Below are 24,505 nucleotides of genomic sequence, written 5' to 3' on the forward strand. Positions count from 1 at the left end.
TTCAGGGGTGGGGGAGAGGAGGGGGCGGTGTTTGTCACCGATGGCAACGGTGACTCAGCAGCCCGGCCGAGCCGAGCCGAACCGAGCGATCAGCTTCAGAGCTTGTTTTGTGTGAAAGTGGGACACTCAGTGAGACTCGGTGAGACGGACAGACACACAGACAGACAGAGATTGTTTGAGGCTGAGCAGTGATGGAGTGAAGCATTCTGGGAAAGGAACTCAAAAAGAGGAAAAGAAAGACTTGAATACTAATCTGCAGTGTCTCTCGTATAAATGTATTAATTTTGACTTCTTTAGCGTGCACTAGTGAAAAACTGTAATTATGTAATTGACTGTTTCATTCCGTAGTTTCTCTCGCTAGAGCAATTAATCAATTAGTTTATTGACAGAAAATGATTTCTCAAATATTTTTGAGTAGAGAACTCTGAATAAGATGAGAAAGAGGTTGCTTCTTCTATCGAGACTACTTTTTAATTCTCCAGTTACAAAAAGTCTGTAAGAGACAGAAAAAGCAGGCAAACTAAACAAAGAAGCCTTTCTTCTGCAAGTCAAACATTTCAGTGGAAGTTTTCCTCGTCAGAAAGTCGGCAGTGGAAAGAGGGAGAAGTTGGCACGCGACAAAGTTCTCAACAAAGTGCTTAAAAAAAAAAATTCAAAAAGGCAAACAAGGACAAATATCTACCTGCATTACAGTGATTTTTCTGCTTCTCGCTGCACCTGCAGGGACTTAAGTTTTGCTGCAGTCCTGGCCTCAAGACAAGAAACTGCAGTACCGCGTTTCACCAGAAGAGGGCAAGACAGGCACAGCAGTCGGCTGACCGTTTCTTTACTCTCCAAATGATGATGATGTCTTTTAAAATAAAGCCGTCCTCCTCATCCAAAGATGCTCTAACACTCGCTCCTTCACCTCCGTCAGACCTCCCCGAGAGGTGGCGATAAAAACAGACTTCCAACTGCAGCCTCACAAGTCACAACTTCCCACCAATTTGTCCTCAACAACCTCCTTTTGTGTTTTATTTTCCTTTTCCTCGCTCATCTGCGTCTCACCCCTCACTGTCCTTTTTCCCCTCCGTGGAAAGCGTGACATCAGCTGTTTCAGAAGAGAGCCGACTGACCGAGTGTTAATTAGATGACGGGAAGAAACGGTGTGTGTCCACCGCTGACTGGAAACGAGCTGCCGTCTTTGTCTAATCGTGAGTCAAGAGTTTGTCGTTTGGAGCCTGAATGAGAAGCTCCTCTCCGCGGGTGATATGTTTATTACTGTTACTGTTCACTGGCAGCAAATAATAATACAAGCAAATCGAACTCCGTGGAAAACGTATTTATTTTAATTGGCATTTTCAGTTTAGACTGAATTTTATTGTAAATTATTAATTTTGTTCTATTGCTTGCTATGTCAATTAGTTTGATTTTATCGCTTTGGTGATGCCGGTCATCTTTTGTTGTATTTAAAATGTGCTACATAAATAAAACTGACCTATGATAAGCAACTTCTGCTAAGAAATGATGAGTGAGTGAGTGAGTTGTTTCGGGGGCTGACATGCTGATTAATGTGATGAGACAAATCTCACACACTCATCTGGTACTCCACAAAATATAACAAATAACTGAGGCAGCTGCGGTTCATTCTGCTCATTTAGTTCCTGATATTTACAGAAAATCACCGGATGCATGTTTGTCATGGCTGCTAAATTTTAAAAGGACTTTTGAACATGTTCCCATCAAACCGGAGAGATTAAAAACATTCAACATTTCTTGTTTCACAAACACTACTTGCTCTATGAAGTCTGGATCATGTTTAATTAAAACTCTGTTTCCCCAAAAAGTTGGGACTCTGTGATGATTTGCAAATCACATAAACTTATGATTTATCATCAAATGTTTAAAAAGAAATGTTATTGTTTAAGGAAATGAATATGCTGATTTTGAATTTGATGCCAGCCACACGTTGGGACAGGGTCATGTTCATGTTTGTTTTGCATCACTTCTTCTTTTTACAAAACTCTGTAAACGTCTAGGAACTGAGGAGACCAAGTTCTGGAGTTTTGGAAGTGAAATGTCGTCCCATTCTTACCTGATTTACGACAGGATTTTTGCTGCTCTACAGTTCGGTTTCTCCTTTGTCATATTTTTCATTTCAGTGTTGTAAAAAGAAGAAGCGATGCAAAACAGAGGTGAAGATGATTCTGTCCCAACTTTTTTTATTTTTTTATTTAACGCTGGAATCAAATTCAAAATAAGCATATATGTTTCATAAAACAACAAAATGTCTCTGTTTCAACATTTTAGAAGTTGTGTTTGGTCTATTTGCGGATATAAAATGGATTTACATGATTCGCAAATCATTGCATTCTGTTTTTATTAACATTTTACGCAACGTCCAAACTTTTTCGGAGACAGGGTTGTGTAACAGTCTGTGCTGACGGCAACATTCGCAGCGTCTGCGGCTCATTTGAGTTTACCTGCACAAACTGTGATACATGAAAACGAAGGACAGGCTGCAGTTGGTTAAACATCTCGTTAGCGCGCCGAGCTAACTGACTTCTTAATCCACGGCTGCCGCACTGAGTCAACAAGCTGCCGGGTCGACATGTGTCACTGCATGCCAGCAGGTAGCTCACAGGTAAGCTCGCTGTATACACATACCTGCACACACCCTGCACACCTGAGCCGCCACAAACATGCCAGAAGCGAAACATACAGTGCAAACAGGAAACCAGCAGCGATGATGGTTTTTTTGTGTTTTTTTTCCGACCCTGTCTTTCTTTTAATCTTTCCCACATCCTGTTTTCTCCGACTGAGTTTGTCTCTTGAATCGCTGCTGACAGGACGGCGCCTTGAAGAATCAACAGTGTAGGCCAAGAGTCAACAAATGATGTAAAACGCACAACTATTTCACCCTTATCTCCACTGAACAATACAGCATTGGGAGATAATCCAGTTTGGAAAACATACTTGCATAGCAACAGGTTTTGATCTGAAAGCAGCTGATGTTTCATCAGACATACAAATGAAACTTTCATGTTATCCTCCCTCGTCCGTCTCCCTCCGTCCTCTACATAATAACAACAACTCAACTCTGACATTGTGTACGCTTAAAAACGTCTGCCATGAAGCAATGAGCTGAGAAAGCATCTTCTTGCCCTAACCGACTGAGTTTTAAAGCCTGAAGTTAACCGGAGGTGAGGATTTATAATCAATGGCCCTGAAACATCAGCAGCCTCACTGAGCCGTGTATTGATGAATCATCATGTATTGATCAGGGCTCCCATTAAAAACTAACTAATCACGTACGGATTACAGAGGTTGAATCGTCCCATGTCTGTGCCTGTTGCTCTCACTCCTCTTCTCTGACCTACATTTACTCTCCGGGGTGGGTCTGCCAGCCGATACGAGTTACATTTTCAGGGCGGGCGGCTCTGATGACAGTTGCTGCGGAGTTATGGGGTCAGACGGACGCCTCCTTTGACAGGTCATGTGACAGAAATACCTAGCATTCTCCTCCTCCTCCTCCTCTTCCTCCTCACTGCCTCAGTGACACATGGTGAACATACTGTATTGTACGGACGTGATAGAAACGGTGTGTGTGTGTGTGTGTGCACTAATCTGTGGCTGTAAATATAACGACAACCCTTCACATCAGGGGGGGATGAATTCCTGCACGACTTCATACGTTAATACCTCACGAAATCATCAGGAAGCAACATGACTTCAAAGTTTTTCATTCATGATCTCATGTGTGAACAACAAATTAATTAAAGCATTAACTCAGATGATTACATCATTAGTGATTATGATTTGTTGAGCAATGATTATGATTCATTCTTTGTTATAAATTTGGGGCCGGCTCTGCAGCACAGAGCACATCATGACGTCATCATGAGCTAAGCATCAGTTCCTCATGAGTTCATCACGTGAAAGTGAAGCGGCGAACATTTGATCTTTACGATGCATTGTGGGTAAAACTGCAGAACGCACTTGAATGCGGGAACAAACGTTTTTCAGTTATTATGATGTCTGAGTTATGTTCGTCGTCATGGTAACCTGGAGGTAAATGGACAAAATTGGTCAAAAATGTTGTGCAAAGAATTCATCATAGTCACGTTAAATAAATCATAATCATCGATGGTGTAATCACTTTAGTAAATGCTGTAATTAACGTGTTGTTCATGCATGAGGTCATGAATGAAAGTCTTTGAAGTCATGTTACTTCCTGGTGATTTCAAGAGGTTTTAACGCATGAAGTGTTACAGTTATAACCTGTTATAATAAATCGGTGTCTCCCTTCCAGTGTATTATTATTCCAGGTATCATCGTGCATCGTTTCCTGCACTGCGAAGGGAAAACAGTCTGCTCGGCTGCTCATTCATGTTTCTTTATGAACGTCGTGGTCTGAAATCTCGGCTAGACAAACACATTGGAACAATAAATAATTGAACATCTGTATTCCGGTAAGCATTTGTAAACCCGCCGCTGCTTTTAAATATTCATTAAGACAAACAGGCAGTTTATTCACCGTGTTGCTTTTTTCCGTTAAACATGACGGATGTTTAAGCACAGCTGGACGGGAGAGGAGAGGTTTTAACAAGCGGTGACTAACGGCGATGAAGCAAACGGGCCGAACGATCCGGACGCACGCTCATCCGTCGACGCAGCAGCGCAGCCTCCACGCCGATCGTTACACTCAGGACTGATGCCACCGCGAGAGAGATGAGAGGAGAGGGTCCGCACCGCAAAATAAACCAGAGCTGTTTCTAATGAGGCCAACGTTTTCCTCAAAATATGACAGATTTTTTTATTGGGGCTTTTATTGACTCATTATATAAAGAATAAATCAGAAGCGCTTTTTTCTGAAGCCGTTATTCTCCTCCTGCTCGATTTAAGTCACACTGTGCAATTTCTTTTACGACCCGAGACTTTTCAGTCCATTGATTTTCCGATATTTATCTGAGAAGGTCAGATTACAGATCGTTAATTTTATATTCCGTATATAGAATGGCGTTATAGGTTTGTATGGGATATGACGTATTACAGTGTATCAACCCCTGAGGGACGCATGTTATGAAGCAGTCTGAACTGGTCGAGCCTCAGGAGCCACATTTTTTCTGAGTCAAATTTATTTTATAGAAAAACAGTGCAGAAATATTTCACTGGAAAGACATGAAATAATAAAAAAAAAAATCCAATTTAAAAAAGGGCAGAATTATTTTTGAATTATAATCATATGTGCTTTTTAATTAAGTTTAAACTGGTGATTTCAATAAACTAAAGGAAACTATGAAATATGAAACAAAAAAACTAATCTAATCCACTTCCTGTTTACAAATGCCCAAATGAGAGCTAACTACCGATGTTAGATTTGGGTGTTACTATTATGACAATGGTTACTGCACGTGAGCTGTGTCATGGGAAACGTATGTCCTTCAAAATTTAAGCGCCACATCAGAAATTCTGCAAACTTCAAAATAAGTCAAACTTTTTTCCCTAAACTTTTTTTTTTTTTAAATGTTGTTCCCACGCACAAACTCACAAACCGACTTAAAAGGGCCTTGCAACCCACCACCAGCGGAAAAAGAGCTGTGAAAAATGTATGACAGCTCTTCTTATGGTTTTCAGCTTTTAATATAGAATAAGATGGAAAACCCTGATGAACATTTCCACAAAACAAAACGAGCACATTGCAGAGCGGCTGAACTCGGTGACACGTACCTTGATGAGATGCTTGTTGACCCATTTTGTGAAGGTTTTCTTCTGCACTCTGTCCCGCTCATCTGAAGAAGAAAAAGACAAAAAAAGAAAGGGGGGGCAGGTTAATTACATAAAATCCAGCAGCTGGTGGGATTATTACAGTGAACTATGTAGATGAAGACGTCGCACGCGTACGTCTACTGTGGAGCACAAGGATTTGTATTTATTCTTGGATTAGATTTTAAGGGGATAAAGGTGAGCCAAATAATTTGTTGTTCTTTGCTCACACACACACAAACACACACTTTAAACCAACACTAGCGGATTTATAGCAGCTTGTAATGGACTTTAACCCTTTTTTTGTGTGTTAATGGACACTTTCAGTTTATAAACTCAGTAGAAGACGCAGCCAAGAGGAACTGAACAACAACACAATTAAAACATCACCTCTGAGATAACTCCTTAAATTTACACTTTTATCTTTACAGCAGAACTAATTTGTTTCTTATCTCATTCAGCAGAGCTGTAAAGCAGAACGAGAGCTGGGGAACTGAGACCGTTCTTTGAGTTCATGGTCCTGTTGATAAGAGAATCTGTACATGCGAACATGACTTCTCTATCTTTACTGCATGTTGTACTTGGGTGGAGGATGATGCTCCTCCGTAAACCGAGATCGAACTAATGAAGCTCGAAAAGCTCTTCTTGTTTTAATCTTCCTCACCTGCTCACTGAAAACGCTTTATATTCCTTTTTGTGTTTTTTACAGTTTTCCTTCCTCTGTAGTTGAGTTTCGACCACTGACTGTATATAAAAGTGGTCGTAGCTTCCGGGTCTGAAAAATGAGGGTGCAGCGGAAGTGCTTTGAGCTGCAATACCACCGAGTGCCACTAGAGGTCGGCTCCAAAAAGTCTCCGGCTCCATAAACTCCCATTCAACTTCTCTCAATATATTTTCAGTCAATAAAATTTCTACACGAGATATCTCGGTGTTGTTATCTAAAGTTGCTCCTTCTTATTAGTTTTCTGGAGGTCCATCTTAAAATTATCCGTCATCAATTCAAAAATAACCTTAAAAAAAAGCTGTGTTTTTGGGGGCGTGTCTGTTTGATTGACAGGCCTGTGGTGCAGTCAGGTTACGGCTATCGGTGGGCGGGACGTGGTATCGTCAGGTTTCCAATCAGATCAGTCAGATCCACAAACCAACGGGTGACGTCACTGCTGCTCAGCGCTTGGTTTCGACTGACTGAAGCTTGTCCTTCCCTCTCGGTCTCTAACGGAGGTGTGATCTGCACACAGCGTTCCTCCACAGGCCGGAGCAGTGAGGCAGCCAGGCCAGGAATAGAGCCTGATGCTGCGCAGCCAGAACTGTGTTATCACCCACCCCACCCCCTCCTCCTCCTCCTCTTCCTCCTCCTCTTCCTCTCCTGTTCATACCAGGCTGTCTGGGAGAAAACGCAGACCCTCTCTCCTTTTTTTCCCCACTGTTCTGTTAAATATCTGACTTCCTGCTGGACGAACCGTAAAAACATCGTTTCAGTTTGTGTTGTTTATTCCTTCAGTGACTTCATGAGGAACATACCGTCACCGTTATAAATTAAATATAAAAAACGGTGATGTAGGTCACAGTGAAAAGAGGAAAAACAAGTGATGACAGTGTTTCAATTTCATCTAAATACTTGTAGAAATATGATGTAAAAGCAGCGCAATACAATTTTGCCATTTTTGACCTTATTATAGTTCTGTTTCTCTAAAACAGAATTTCTATTTCATATTTAATAACGGCTGTGGTTGAAAATACATCTGAAAGAGTGTAAAATAAAATCATGATAAGATTATTTAGTTTTAAATCAAAGACTGGCACACAAACAAACAAAGAGCTGAATGACAGCAGATTATTTTCCCTCCAACATGTCAAACAGATTCAGTCCCGGCCAATCAGAAAAGAGCCTGCTGCCGCGACATCACTTCCTGTCTGCCGTTTATCGGTTGCCGTGGTGAAGCCATGATGGAGAGAGCAGTCGGCGTAACGGAGAGAGTATCACATCCGTTTACACACACACACACACACACACACACACACACACACACACACTGACAGACACCTTCAAACTGTGAAGCTCCAAAAGTAGAAAGGATTTGATTTGATTTAGGATTTACTGGGTGGAATATCTCAGCTGGATACAACTACCACACACACACACACACACACACACACACACACACACACACACACACACACACACACACACACACACACACACACGTACGTACATACGTTTACATATAGAGATATAGAGGGTAAAGCCCAAAGGCAGAGAATATGTTTCAACATGCTCTTGCAAAATAGTTTCACCACTGCAACACGCCTTGATTCCCAAAACCTGCCGGGGGAGCCGAGCTGGTCAGGCCAGAGGAAAGTCTCGAGCTTTAGCGTGTCACTGGGTCACACACACACACACGCGCGCACACACACACACTGTGGTACACACTCATTACTGTTCCTGTGAAGACTTATCAGGTTGTAATTAGTTTTATAAAAGTATTATGACATTTACAGAAGCGAAACCACAGACAAGAGCAGATGTGAGTGACAGCCAGAGAGTGACGCTCATTCATCCACAGAGGACAGCATTGTTAAGACACACACGCACACTCCACGCTGTCTAAACACACACACACACACACACACACACACACACACACACACACACACACACACCACGCTGTGTAAACACACACACACACACACACACACGCACGCACGCACATATCTCACCCTTTGCCCTCAAACACACAATGATTAATGGAGACTGCATAAATGTTGTCATCGCTATGTGGACAAATAGGAACTGTTCAAACACAGAAGTGAAACATGTGCTGAGAGCAGCCACCCTGCAGCATGTAAACAACCTCACTGAACACACACACACACACACACACACACTGACCTGCACAGCACATGAGCGAGTACAGGTGAGCGTTGAGATGACACTCATTCCTGTAGTCGGGCCACATGTTTGTTTTGTTTTTTCTTCTGCTCCTCTGATCAGGATTTCATTTGATTTTCTAACGGTGAATAATCCACGCTAGGAGTCGGATAATAATAGCAGCAAGACGTCTTTGGCAACAAGCAGCCTCCACGTATCCAAAACCCGAGAGCTGCAGGGTGAGAGAGAGTGCGAGAGCCCCGGCAGGTAGGACCAGTCGGAGGAGTCCTCTGCTCGTCTCCGTCCTTCAGTGTGATCTCGTCCTCGCTGCCATGCCAGCCTCTCCACGGGGCTCCGGTGTTTTCCCGGTCACAGTTGCTCTCACACGTGCCTGTCAAAGTCAGCGGAGGCTCCTCCCACCTCTTCAGCCTCCGTCCCTCCCTCCCTCCTTCCTTCCCTCCCTCCCTCCCTCCCTCAGCTCACTTCTTCTTCCTCACCATGCAGCAGCTCTCTCTCTCTCTCTCTGATTCTGTTTCCAGACCACAACAGACGGTCTGTGCAGCGACTGCAGCTGACCGAGGCTCTGCAGAGCTGCAGGGAGAGCCCGGCGCCTCGATTTTTCCACAATGCCTTGTGCGTGCTTGTGCAAGCAACTCGCCTTGCTGACTAGTAGAATCCTAAAGGACGGCTGATTGTGAGTAAATCCACATTTCCAGTGAGCGGTTCGAGAGTATTTGCATGTAATACCCTGCAGAGATGTTGTTGCAACACAATTCTGGGGTGGGAGAAAAAAAAAAGATGATGTTTTTAAGTTCCAGTCATGTCCATCTAGGATGATGTAATCCACTCGAGTCCTCTTTAAAAGCCTTGAAAAAACCCAAAGCATTCAAAAACGCACACTCGCACGCAAAATCCAGACGCGGCAGCTCCCCGATATCTCTATTTTCACCGCTTTCCTTTCCTTTAAGAGGCGAACACAAACTTCCCCGCTTGGTTTTGTGCTCCCGGCCATGTCAGCTGACCGAGACGGATTCTAGTCTCATCAACACGTTATATTGGATTCGATACCGAAAGGAAAAGCGGCCCCAAAAAGAGACTCCTTCATCTCGTTAATGTGTGTGTAAGGATGACAAGGAAGGAGATAATGAAGGAAGGCCTCGGTCGTACTTCTGGCCTTCATCCAGGTTTATTGTTTTTCAGCCAGACACGACCAATGAGAGGCTCTTTAACTCCCAGTGTGGTGGTGAACACGTGATCCGTGACTCGTCCTCTCACAGCTGACAGAGGAAACACATCTTTTTCTGAAAGCTCCTCCTGCTGCTGCTCGTGTCTGAAAATAGCTCCGCTGTGCCAGATGGTGCCGACGCACTTTTTGAATAATTTCTGCAGCCGGCTCAACGCTCGGCTATGACCTCTGAGTCACGTGACCTGGCCGGGAGTCAGGAAGTGACATCATGAGAGCGGCACAGGCTGATATGACAGCGGCTCTGGGCTCTTACAGCAGGTGTGTCTGCTGAGATGCAGCACAGGTGTGTACACACCCACACACACACCCCCACACACACACTCCCACACACACACCCACACACACACTCCCACACACACACCCCCACACACACACTCCCACACACACACACACACCCCCGACCGGGCCAGACGGTGACTCTCACACTCGTACAGTCACAACAAGCTCAAACTGAGTGGCACAAGCTCCCCCTCTTCTCGGTTATTCCTTTATCTCCTGTTTTACGTCCTCTTCTTCTTCTTCTTCTTCGCTGCCCTCCTTGCGATCACATTCTTCTCCTCTTTCTCCTCCCAGTGAAACTCTCCTCTCTTTCTTTCTCTAAAGGGACCATCCACACTAAAAATACCAGACGGAGCTTACGCCTCTAATACCACGCAGCACGCTGATCCTCCGCTCCCTCCTTCTCCGTCGTTATCACCACTAATCTCTCTCCTCTGCCCCGTATTCCGCCTGTGCTCTGGCTTTTCTCCTCTTGTGATTCAATTAAAATGGAAAGACAACGCGGGAGGGGATTGTTTCCTCTTCTTCCTCTGGTAGTCCATCACATCCCCTCGTTTTCTATCGCTTTCCCCTTTTTCCTCTGGTGATTCCTCGTGCCGGGCCAGGCTGCCTCCCGGGGCCTCATTCATCCCCTCTGTGGCGACACTCGAAGGCTGGCACCGCTCTCCATCCCTCCGCTCCTCCCTCCCTCCCCCCCTGTCCTCTCATCCCGGCAACAAACAAAACAAGCTAAATATTCAGCAGGAAAACCTCAATTCAAAACTGAAACAAAACAAAAAAGTATTACATTGTTGTTGTTTTTTTTTCCCAGTGCTGAAATCTGCACGTGCACAAACTTTGCGGGTACTTGAAGCTAATACGTCCCAGTTACACAGGAAGCAGCTGTCAGGTCGGTCATCGGATAGATTAACACCCCGCCTGAACACGCCCCCCTGTGGCCACCTGAGGGACTCCATGGAGCCGACTGCTTATTACAGAGACTCCAGGGGATCAATACGACTGTAGACCGCACATTACTGTATGTTAGGTCATCATATGTACTTGATTTTTATTTATTTTATGTATTTATTCAATTAACTATTTATACATTTGACCTTGGTGGTATATTTCAATTTTAACTAAATTTTTATTCATTTATATTGGGTTTTTTTTACTCTATTTTAGTATTTTACTTAACTTTTAAGTGACTTTTATTGAGTTATTTATGCATTTTAAATGGTTGCATTAGTTGGCATAACCTTATACTTTATTTTAGTATTTTATTTAACTTTAAAGTGAAGTTTCTCGAGTTACTTGACTATTTATTTATGCATTTTAGTTTATTTAATTAGCTGGCATAACCGTATACTTTATTTTATAATTTTATTGAACTTTATTGAATTCTTCTTCCTCTCGTGTTTCCTAATTACAAATTTGTGTGACAGACAGCGTTGCCTGAGTTTCTGTGCTCCTGATTTGACCGAGTCAAAGTCTAATTGATTGATTGATTGATTGATTGATTGATTACCACCAAACTTTCTTCTTGTCATTTCAGTCACTTCAGACTAAAGAATCCAAACTGATGCAGGTAAACTCCTTCAGGCTCGTGTCAGTGAGTGGAGGTGATTCAGGGTCAGTGTGGTTTCATTACTGACCCACATCTAAATAAAGACATCATTTGTCCTGGTCAGTGGTCATGACATCGGAGCAGAACCAGACTCGGCTGCATTTCATCTCGGGTCCGTTTGCTTTTTAGGTTTTTATCAGATGAATTTCAACTTCTCTGGACACTTCGGTCGGTACTGGACTTTCTGTCGTATCTCAGTAATTCAGAGGTGTTTTAACACAGCCGATATCTTACAACTTAGAAAACTAATTATCATTATAATCTGTTGAAAGCTGAACGATTGATGATGAACTACTGGACAGACTGATATTCTCTGAACTCAGCTTGAATCGAAGGTTTAGTAGTTTCACAGAAAGTGCAAACCGCCGTGTCAACTTTGACCACATCATATTCATGCTGTATATACGATGCCACACACACACACGCACGCCCGACCACGCTTGGCCTACCGCTGCAATGACAAAAATAAGGTCAGGACCACACACACGCACACACACACACACACACACACACACACACACACTGCAGCTGTGTTACACATCAGTATCTAGAGAAACATGGAACAAGCAAATAAACACGAAAGTCAGGTTTGACTCTTGAGTGAAGTTGAGACTCACGCTTCGTCTCCAAATGAATCACATGGACACGTCCCTGAAACCACGCAGTCATTACAAGACACACACATTTCAGCTAAATATCTCCACCCACCCGAATTAATCACCCGTAACACTAATGATGTGTGCCGGCCAACAATACAAGTAAATAATATAAATGCGGTAATATTTTCACAGAATTTAGGCGATCTCTACTTTTTGTTGAACTTTAAAATATGGTGAAACGAAGAAGTGAGTGTATTCATATTTTCACCACCTTTCAGGCGATGATTAAACTCGAAAGAAAAAATATGAACACTTTTAATGTCCCTCCCTTTTTAGGCACCTCTAAAAACTTAAAAATTACATATTTGGAAGGTTTTTTTTTTCCAAAAAAAAGAAAGCCTTAACTCCTTTAAGTAGGTTAGTGGTAACTCGACACCTTTGGTTTAATTCAGTAAGTAAAAATAGTCCCCGCCTCTATCTCCGCCCACCTGTAGCGCCAAATATATATATATATATATATATATACATACATGCATACATACATATATATATAAAGCCCCACTCTGCAAGGTAACAGGATTGGCTCCTTAGATTTGTGACATATGAAACCTTGGCTGTCTAAATCTGTTTTTCAGATTGTCATATTTCTTTTTTTCACTCGTCTTCTAGCACATAAAAACATTCCATAAACATGTTAACAAGGTTAAAAACGTATTCATCACTGGAGAAGGTCTTCAAACTTTTTCACGAATATTAAAAATGACTTTTTTCCTCCCTCTAAATGACCTGTCTGCCTTTCCGTCTCCATATTTTGATGTAATCCTCCTCACATTCGTCGGGTTTCCTTTTATTTCTTTCACTTGTTGGTCTGCCACCACCCGACTTTCCGCCACGGTTGCATCCACTGCCCTCTCAGTTTTGATCGACCTCATTGATCCAAACTGTTGTGTCACACCACACATTTCCTCTGCAGTCGGAAAAAGCTCATCACAGTCCCGAACCAAATGCATCGACTAACTGAGACTTTGGTTCAGTTCTTCCACCGACTGGAGACTCATGCTTTGACTGAGCGCTACGTTACCACCAGCTACTGAACAAAGGCATAAAACTCTGCTTCACCACCGACTTCAGACGGGCACTGACATTGTGAGTATTAGCTGACATAATGAAAATGAGCATTAGCACCGGAGCTGAATTACAACAGAGAAACGGAATTTGTTTAATGCTGCAAAATATGCGGTGTTAGATGAATAATTAAGACGCGAGGCTAAACCGAGCCGCTTACTGGCAGCACGGCAACTCGCTGTTTAAAGCATGTAAACACAAGACAAAGCTGCTCACATAGGCAGCCAAAGACAAGCACGGACTTTGGTCCCCAGGATGAACGATATGGATGTGATTATATGATGTAATGTCAAATAGATTTCTCTACAAAGAACCAAATATGGAATCTCCTCCACCGAAAAGCAGGCGAGGTTCAGAATCAGAGATGATTTATTGATCTCAGAGAGAAAACTGGGTCGTGTTACAGTTCATCTCATATTCTAAAATAGAAATTATATAAGCAAAAAGAAATTGTAAGAAAATCAGACAATTAAAAAAAACAAAATGCATGAATTACACTACAATTATAGCAATGATATGTATAGAAAAAAATGTAAGAATAATAAATGTTAAAAAAACTTGCATTATACTAAAATTATATAGCAATAACAGATATAGAAAATACAAAAATAAAAAATAAAATAATAATTGTGCATCATATACCAATATATGCATAATAACTGTAAAAGTAATGCAAAAAGTATTTTAAGTGTGTTTAAATGTAAAAATAGTATCTAATGCTTAATATTAGTTGAAATTGACATTAATAAATGCTGTGGAAGTTCAGTATAAATATGTATACCTGAGTGTTTGAATGCAGTAATCACATCCTGCTGCACAAAAGCCTATAAACAGTGTCTCCTCGTAACAGGAGACCAAACAGCAGAGACCTTTATGCTCTTTACAAAACGAGCCGCTTCACGTTCCACTAAAACTAAAATAGAAGACGTGAGAGGACCTGTTGTACAGACGCCTGTTCACAGCCGTGCTAATGCTAAGCTACGCGCTAAAGGCAATGATTTAAAGCAAAAGACGCATGTAAGCGAAGTCGTCTATTACAAGGGTGGCACAGCAGTAGGGGCGGGGCCTAAACAGGAAGCAGGTGCAGTCAAATCTTCCTCTACTCTTTAAAAATAAGAGCTCAATTTCAGATGAAGTGAGAGACGGGAGACGGAGAGACTGTTTAGCTTCCCTGTGAGCAGCAGCCAGAAATGTCTGAGTTTCCTGTTTACCTCGATGACAGAGCGCCTGTTGCCGGCGGCGACGGTAAAACCAAAATCCAGCTGCGGTCAAGAAGTGAAAGGCGACCACCACGATGGGCGTTATGACCGCAGGGTCGGACAGATAATCCATGTTGTCGTACAAAGTGACGACTGAACGACCCTGAACTTCCTCAAAAAGCTGCTGGAATTAACTATTCACAAGCAAGTCCAGCAAAAAGTGGGAAAAAAAACCCAGAGAAAGTTACTGCAGCGCCACAGACTGACGGCCTCCACGTTAAATCCCAAAACTGGAGATATCCACGGAGGAAAGTTTTGACGCCGACAGAATCACGAGGACTCTCCGTCTCCTCTCACTTCTTCTCTTTTGACATCCATCTCTTCCTCTCTGCAGCATCTCTCTGCTCCGACACTCAACTCCTGCCGCCGAGAACTTCCGAGTCCTTCCCTCCATTCAGATGCCCTCCCTCCTCTCCACCCCTCCCTCCCTCCCTCCCTCCCTCCCTCCCCCCCAACCCCCCTCCTCGTCCGTGGCTCTCTAACACTCTCACAGTGAATTCCTTTCCCCTGAAACAAGCGAGCGGTCTGCAGCCGTTACTCGGAGCGCCGTTAGAGAACCGATAAATAAAAGAAATGGGAAATGTGTGTCTGTTGGTGTGTGTGTGGTTGCCTCACAGTGTCTGAAGTAAGCCACATGGGAGATACCCACACGTTCCTCTTCCTGTGTGTGTGTGTGTGTGTGTGTGTGTGTGTGTGTGTGTGTGCGTGTGTGTGTGTGTGTGTGCGCGTGCGTGTTCCTATTTTAGCATGTGATCTTATGTACATTGATATGAGTGTATCCCAATAATGTCTCATGCAACACATGCAGATAAATGTCCTTTAATGGGTACATGTGTTAGCAGCAGTTTGAGGATGGTGTGTGTTAGGGTGGAGTTTGTGTGTGTGTGTGTGTGTGTGTGTGTTTGTGTGTGTTTACTGTTGCTATGAGTGAGCAATGCATCCTGTCTGTGAGATTTAGCAGCATCTATCTTTGAATGAAGTCGGCTGACTGTGACGGCGTGTTCAAAAGCGTCGGACAGAAGAGGCGATGAAACTAAGATGATCACAACGTGTGTGTGTGTGTGTGTGTGTGTGTGTGTGTGTGTGTGTGTGTGTGTGTGTGTGTGCATGGAAAAGACGGAGACATTACAGTGTGATTCAGCATGATTCAGGCTGCAGGCTGGAAGGCAGAGGGTCCTCCGGTTACTCTCACCTCGCAGAGAATTATGCATGTCTGTGTGCGTGTGTGTGTGTGTGTGTGTGTGTGCGTGTGTGTGTGTGTGTGTGTGTGTGTGTGTATCAAGTCAACTCTGAAAAGGCCACTGAGGTTTTCATCCTAGCAACGTCCAGACAAAACAATACACAAGAAATGTGACCACATTTCATCGGCGTCGGGTGGAAAACTCCGTCTCCAAACATCAACACGCTGCTGCTTTCGAGCCCGTTTCAGCACTGATACAAAGATCTTAAAATACGCTCGTCATTTTAGAGATGCATCTTTTACGCCAGAGAAAAACAATAATGTGATGAGAAAGTAATCATGCAGCACTTTGGCCCGGAGGTAGCAACGAGTTAGTCATTTCCTGATCAGCGCAATTACCAGAAAACATGAGGTCATGGAGACGTTATCCTGATGCCAGCTGTTCATCCGCCGCTTTCCAACACTGAGGCTGAGTTCGTGCAACACAACTATATTACCCACAATCCTTTTTGTCCTACAATTATATCCGTTCCAAATAAAAGAGCAAACTTGGGTTAAAAAACATTGCATTTTTAAGGCAGTAGAAGTCTTTTTTTGCAGAAGAGAACAAAACTACATTACCCAGAGTCCTTTCTGTCTTACATCCCTGCTCCCCCTCTAAAACTGATCTTGTTAAAGCTCCGTGTTCAGATTGACGAGCAGTGATTGACAGAGAAGAAGGAACAGAGTGAAAAGTGAGATGAGACTGAGCTGAAAATTCAGCAACTGCATGTCTCTTGTGGTAAAGTGCGTGTTGCCGCCACTGTGGGGCAGAAGAGACCAACGTGTGTGTGTGTGTGTGTGTGTGTGTGTGTGTGTGTGTGTGTGTGTGTGTGTGTGTGTGTGTGTGTGTTGTGCTGCACGGCATAACACTGAAACCACTGCCAACCATGTGACAAATGTTAAAACCCAACCAGCGCTGAGAGAAGTGTTGTCCTCTCGTTGTTGCATATTTATATTTACTTTGAAACTCTAAAAAATAATCAGTGAGGGATTCTGAAAGGTGGAAAAACTACAGTAGAAACTGTCAGTGAGTTTATAAGGATTCATTCACAGTTATATCTCTATTAATTATAATCGTCCGGCGCTTCATCACCCGTGCACACAAACCTTCTTCTCTAAGCTCACGTTCTCCACACATATTACAGTTAACCTGAAATTCTCCGACACGTTTTGATTTCCACTATTTAAAACGGCAACTATTAACATGCAAGAGGACATTTGATCAGTAAATGTCTCCCTCTCACGTGCACAGACCCTCTGCTGTGTGTGTGTGTGTGTGTGTGTGTGTGTGTGTGTGTGTGTGTGTGTGTGTGTGTGTGTGTGTCAGTTCTCAGGGTCAAGAGGTCAGGGGTCGTCTCCCCCCCCCTGTAGAAAAGTGCTGTGTCTGGAAGCTTTAGCCACAACCACAACCACGCACACGCGCACACACACACACACACACACACACACACACACACACACACACACACACACACACAGAAGCAACCGGGGTGTAACAGAGCGGGGGGGATGATGTCAGACTACAGTATCAGCTGTACACAAGAGGGAGGAAAGAAAAGAAGAAGAAAGATGGAGGGATAAAGACGGAAGAGTGTGGGAAGCCAGACGGGAGAGAAACTACACCGCTGTTGTGTCGGCTGTTTGTGTCGGAGAGTGAATGACCCTTTTCAATCAGATATCACAAGGAGAAATCTCACACACACACACACACACACGGCAGAGAATGAGAAAGACGCACACATAAACACACACAGCCTTTTGTGACTGATGTGTACAGTCTCTGCTTTCACTCTGTTACCATAATATAATCCATCTGGTGCTTTTTATCAATCAGCACAGACAGTTTAATCACATGAATATCTCTCTATTTGCTGTTTGTCTGTACGATGCTTCTGTTAGCTTGCAGCTATTGCTGTCTCACCCTCCCCCAGTACGACTCAATTCTTCCAGTCAGCATCCTTTAAACAGCAAGGTCACCCTGACTCACACACACACACACACACACACACACACACACACACACAAACACACAGACAGAGACAGAAATATACTAGACTTCTGTGCTGCCCTGTGCCCTTCACATGATAACACTGACAAGATAGGCGTGCAGCGCTGTAAACTAGATGTGCAAAAGGAAATACAACATAGTCATCATAAAACCATAACTTCATTTGTTCCTGTGCAACCCGGTATCACGGCAAAACGTGAAATAGGTACGTCGGTCCACTACAGCAAAACGTGAAATAGCCACACTTGGGCCTGTCTAGGCGTGACAGTTTCACGTTTTGATGTAGTGGACCGGCGTGTCTATTTTACGCCTTGCCATGATACCGGCTCGTCCTGAGTTTTCCTGCTTAAAAGTTTGACTTTTTTCCATCTTCTAAATACGTATGAACTATTATACATCTCTGAAGAAAACACTACATTCACGTCGCATATATTCACTTGGGAGACACTTTCGTGCGAGGCTGATGTAGGAGTTCAGTCACTGGGGTCGGTTGCCAAGGTTTGTGTTGGCACGGTTTACCCAGCATCCACCAGCTGTGAGCTCCGACGTCAAAACCAACAGGAAACAGGAAGCTAAAGGAAATATGTTGACGAAGGGCAGAGAGGAGGAAGAGGACGGTCACGTCACAGTGATGAATCCTCTAACCTTGGACTTTCATGTCCACACCGCTACAACAAATATTACAACTTTCCATCTCCTCTCTCTCCTCCTTTCTGCATCGCAACACGGAAACTGACAAATTGTGAGAGTTTCGCGCAGAAAAGAAGGTTTGTTATGAGATAAATTTAGGAAAAATGTCCCTCCTAATGCCTCAGTAATCACCGCTTTCTGCAACATTACGGCCGTCTGAACACAAACAGTCGCAGTTGTGAGTCAGTCAGTGAGATAAAGAGCTGCTATAAACTGTGATGCGCCAATAAAACGGCTATTCGGAGACTCCCGGCATCACACAGCTGCGTGCGCTGCGACTGTGAAACATCACAGCTCACTGCCAGCTTCCTCCCCCCCCCGCCCCCCCTCCGGCAGCTGCGTGACCTCCGACCTCTCCGCTGGCAAGATACAGCTTCGTCTTCCTGTATGGAAACCGATACCAGACCTGCCACTCTGGGGATGCACCTTCCAGACAAAAGGATCAGGATAGTTCAGGCGTACAACTGCAAGTGCACGGAACAAGGTGGAAGCAGATGAGAGGAAGCAAACGCACGTTTTGATGAAATATTTCCATCAGCGCTACGCCGCACCGTCTCGTTTGCAGCCTCTGGACTACACACAGCGAGGCTAATGGAGCAAAGACAAACAGTTGATTTATAGTCTGCAGAGGAAGTTGGAGCCACTCTGTGATCCATCTGAACTTGTGCGCGAGACGCCCTCAGAGGCCCAGCGCTGCCCTGCAGTATCTGACTCAACAGATAGGGGGCAGACTGGGTCCAGTCACAGAGCACCAGGACTCCACTTGCCTCCAGCGTTGCAGCATCGATTTTTTTTTTTTTAGAACATCTCATTCAGCTGGAAACCAAGTTTAGTCTCATGCTTGGATCCGGGAACAGTAAACGTCTGTGCTTTTACTGTTGCTCGACTTTGTGTGTAAACTTCTTCAGTGTTATCTTTGCATCTATTCACCCTTATTATAAAAGTTACAAAACTGACACGAAGCCACTTGGAAAACTACAGGAAATAATTATCTGTGTTTAGTACAAGATGAAAGACGAGTGTGAACACGCAGAGTTTAGATTTTCAGACGAATGGATTTGGCGTCGCTGGGTCAAAACAGGCACGAGCAATCAACCTCAGACTGTTAGCGACTCAGGCACGGCTGATCACACAGCAGCGAGATGAACACGATGATCACTGGAGCTGAAGTTAACTGTACCGCAGACATTACGTAATCGGTGTCGTTAAAGCTTTTTACCTTTGAAAAGGTTAAAAAGTTTCAGGGAGATTTGTTTTATAGACTGAAAAAAAGTTGATATTTAACTGCAAAGCTGAGTATTTTAAGATGTTGGAGGATGAGAAGGAAACTTTGCAAGTCAATGGTAAAGTTGATTTCTTGTCCTTTTCTTCTTTTTAATTACTGCACTTCTTGGACATTTCTGCCTTCATCTCTGGTGAAGAAAATGTGGGTGTCTGATTAATAAATATTTACTTCGGGTTTGTTTATACACAACAGCACGTTTACAGAAAGGAAGAATTTTTTACTGATGATTACTGCTAGGATTTTGAAGGAAACAGTGATTTTGGTCAGATTTCAGACTAACATGCAAAAATGGCTATCATATATTATGATTATGAGCGGTGTGAAAATAATTCACTTATTAATACGAAGAAGACACAGAAAATAAACTCTGAACTTCTATCTTCCTCCTACAAATCTGTTGGTATCTCAGTGGATGCTGCTTTATCCCGGAGTGCACGCATAAATTAATGAATGTAGTAAAGTACGGATTTATTATCTTGAGAAGGTTAAGGTTATTCTGAGCAAACAAACAGAGCCGGTTATTGTTTGTTACGCCGTACATAATCAGTTCACGGTACCGTTGTCTCTCTGTTGGGCTTAAAACTGGTCCGACTGTATCTGCACTCGGATTGTGGGTGAAACACTTGAGTCAAGTTTTTAAGCTGCACAAATAAAAATAAAATAAAAAGATACCGTCTCTGGTGGTTATATTATGTCCCACCCTTCTCATGTTTTATTTGAAGAATATCTGCTTTTTCATCAAACAGAAGATTTAGACTCCACGGGTTTGTGAACACTGCAGAATAAATGTATTTTTTTTATTGCATATATGTTTTTTTTTTATTAAATATTGTAATGATGGTCCGAAATGATTAGAAAATGCATACTTTTTAGTGATTCTACCCAAACCAACTTCAACCAGTGAGCAGGAAACCCTGTACATATTTGTCATTAATGTCTATAGTGCAGTTTTTAAAGTTTTTTTTTTTATTTTTTACTGTACTTAAAGTACGAACATCCTTTTTATAGTTGTCAAATACATTTTAAACATGTTATTGTGAGTTTCTATTTTGCATTTATAAAAGAAAACCAACTTCATCCACCAATTAAAGCACAATAAATCTGAACTTTTGACTTTGTAATGTGCAGCCACAAGTCTCGATAGTTTCCACAGTCAATTTTGGGTTTCTACCTCTAACAGGAAAAACTCTGTGGCATTTTTTTCCTCAAAACATAAAATAAAGCCATTGACGGGTCAGTTCCTGGTTATAAAAAGCCATTCGTAAGCAGGTAATTTATTCATCCAGTTTGTCAGGGAGCTTGTTTGTCCACTCTGAGATCTCCCACTGTGGGACGAACACATCAGAAGCTCCCACTGCTGCTCCTGCTGACAGTTTAAGTGAGCTATGTTTTGACAGGAGAACTAAGCGGATCGCTACCCCTGTTCTAAAGAGCAGCCATGAAGAGAGCCAAGAGCCATCAGACGGACGGAGAGACGGTCAGACAGACACACAGTCAGACAGACAGCGATACCCTGAGATGCCATTAAGAGATTAGAGGACAAGAGAGGGGGATGAAACAGGAGAGGCAGAGAGGACGAGTGTGGCCCCCAGATAGACTGACGAGGATGGATTAAACAGGAGCTGGCTCGAGGACAGAAACACAAACACGCTCAAATACGGTCGCTGACGAGAGGACGGGGACAAGCGGGGACAAGCGGGGACAAGCGGGAAGCTGACCCACCTGGAGACGGACGTGAGGTCAGAGCTGAAGTTTCTCAGCTTTAACTCAAACATCACGCGGAAGCTTCATTCCCTCTAACAACAGCTGTAATCTGCAACAAATCCATTCATTCCCCCCCCCCAAAAAACAAACAATGATGTCAGAGCATTTCACAAAGCCGTTTTCTTTCTCGATAGCTGCGTTTAAGAAAATGACAAACAGGGAGCACAAGACACGAAGCCACGAGAACGAAATGAGAGAAAAACTCTTCAGGCATTCAGACCTCGGGAGTCAAACTGGGTCACAGGCCTCAAAAATGTCAAGAGCTCAACTCTTGTTTCTGGAAGCCTGAATTCCTGCTTAGAAAAATTAAATGACTTGGGTGAGAAAACAGGGAAACACACACACACACACACACACACACCAGTGCCTAAGCTCTTGTTTTCAGGAATTAAAGCCCAATTACCCCTGTCCTCTCTCTCACCCTGCATCACCAAAAAAGAGGAACAAAGACGGGAGCGGTGAGCATTTATGCCTTTCTCCCTCCGGGGCACCGTAACGCCGAAAATAGATCACTTAAGAATATAACATGTTGATGTCTGGCTTATAATAGAAAGCTGCATCAGCACAATACAGCTGTAACTACTGTAAGTACGAGTTCACTGAAATATGAATGAAACGTGTGGAAGGAGAGTCATCATTTACATAAAAACTGGATTTTCTGTTTAGGAAAAATGTATGCAAAAAAAACAACAACAAAAAAACGTCATTGTACTCTCAAGCTCTATAGATAAATGTTAATAAGCGAGTTTAAGAGACTCTAGTGGGGGATTTTCATACCGTGAGGCCGAGCCAGTTGAACTAGTTCCCTTTATTTCCCGTGTTTAAGCTGAGCTAAGCTTACTGTCTCCAGAAATCACCGTATAGACGTGACACTGGTGTTGATCTTCTCATCTCACTCTTGGCAGACAAAGGGACTAAGCCTGTTATCCAAAATGTCAAACTATTCCTTTAAATCATAAGTTTGCATGAGGTCACTCGTAGACAGTCGAGCGTCCTAGAATACAAACCGTCACGGCTAATTTGCTGTATGACGGATGTAAACCTGATGAAGCTCGGTGTTGGTTTGTGTGCAGCTAAAACACACCGATCCCGGTCTAAAGAAGGAAACTCAACACGACCTCTGTGACCCGACTCGGTCGCTCCCCCCATTCACAACGACGACCTCCGGAGCTGCATGAACACATTGATGTTGACCTGCAGGGCGTCAACCGCCCGGTCAGAGACCCCCTCAGGATAAAGGCTGAGGATCGTAGTGGTGTGTGTGTGTGTGTGTGTGTGTGTGTGTGTGTGTGTGTGTGTGTGTGTGTGTGTGTGTGTGTGTGTGTGTGTGTGTGTGTGTGTGACCAAGCTAATCTAATCTCACGGTATGTCGACGCATACGTGAAACGGCTGCTTAAATATGGTTTCAATCCTAGCAACACCGTAGCAACTAAGAGGAGGAGAGTCTGAATCTGTCACCGAGGACGGCTCAGAGAAGGCCGGCGTGGATAGATGGTGGGAAAGGAAGGAGGGGACGGACTCTGGATTTATGACCTCGTGAGAAAAGAGCAGCTTTTTTTTTTTTTTTTTTTTGCTTTTAGTGCCAGTTAATCACAGGTTAATGAGCAGCAGAGGGAAGAGAGCCAGGGAAAGGGTCAGGCAACAAAAAGAGGAGATGGATGACTGCGAAGAAGAAAAATCGTATTTCAATGGAGATAAATTGGAGACACGGAAATGGAAAACACTAAAGGAATAAAAGTGTGTGTGTGTGTGGGGGGGGGGGGGGTAAGGACAGATAAAAAGGTCAAAGTCCAAGAGGAACCAAAGATAAATGGGAGAGTGAGGACGAAAGTGAAAGGAAGGGAAACCACAAAAACAAGACGGGAGAGAGGTGACATCAGAGTGGCGAAGGAAACACTCCTGAAGAGAAGTGAAACCAGAAGTTCCAACGTGGCTCTGATTTTAAAGTCCTTGAGGGTGAGGTGTTAATAGAGGCGTTTGCATGTCAAGAGGGGCAGAACGTGACTGTCCAAGACCGGAGAAGGTGGGTTTTCTTTGACATTGTTTGGGTTGTGCACCTCTGAATTCGTCCCCCAGGGTCAGACTGTCAACACAGAGTTCCACTGGGACCTTCTGAGGCGTCTGAGGGGAAAACATTCAGTGTTCACCAGCTGAACTGTGGCACGTTGGCACTTTGGTTGAAAACCCGATCGTTGCTCCCCACCAACTCCTACTCACCAGATTTGGCTCAATTAAACTTGTTTCTGTTTTGACAGAACTTTACTTCCGTCATATTTTAAGGCTTTTCCTCTCTGTCACACAACCTCCGACATACACAGGTCCAAGAGCAGATGATGAATGAGAGACGGTAAAGACGGGCAGGAGGAGGTGTGTTTGTGAGAGCGTCTGTAGGGCCGTGAGAGAGACGACGACGAAGAAGAAGAAGAAGAACAAGAAGAACAAGAACAAGAAGAAGAAGAAGAACAAGAAGAACAAGAAGAACAAGAAGAAGAACAAGAACAAGAACAAGAACAAGAAGGACAAGAAGAAGAACAAGAAGAAGAACAGCGGGACGATGAGGTCAGCAGATGGGAAAGGACGAGGCAGCGGCAAGAAAAGACAAAAAATGAGGGAGTGAAAAGGGGGCGAGGACGAAGAATGTGAAGAGTGTACACAAATACAGGGGACCCCTGCACATAACCACGGTAACTGGAACCTTCATTTTAACCCCAGCTGTTCTCGTCGCCATGGACACCTCTCAATTAGGAGCCCCCCCCTCGCACACCATCCCGTCCGCTAGCCTTTCATTCAGCCACTTGACCTGACCTC

The 24,505-nt window shown here is 43.6% G+C and overlaps 1 protein-coding gene across 1 annotated transcript in view; it reads right to left on the reverse strand.

Moving 5' to 3' along the window:
* macf1a (microtubule actin crosslinking factor 1a) overlaps nt 1–24,505 on the reverse strand; it is a 228,905-nt gene that overhangs the window by 131,893 nt on the left and 72,507 nt on the right. Inside the window, 1 exon segment of the mRNA XM_069176154.1 lies at nt 5,710–5,771. Within this exon segment, the coding sequence (XP_069032255.1) occupies nt 5,710–5,771 (62 nt within the window).

This window comes from Embiotoca jacksoni, unplaced genomic scaffold (assembly GCF_022577435.1).
Source record: "Embiotoca jacksoni isolate LCO1_2020_lvr unplaced genomic scaffold, fEmbJac1.0.p SCAF_7, whole genome shotgun sequence".
Lineage (NCBI taxonomy): Eukaryota > Metazoa > Chordata > Actinopteri > Embiotocidae > Embiotoca > Embiotoca jacksoni.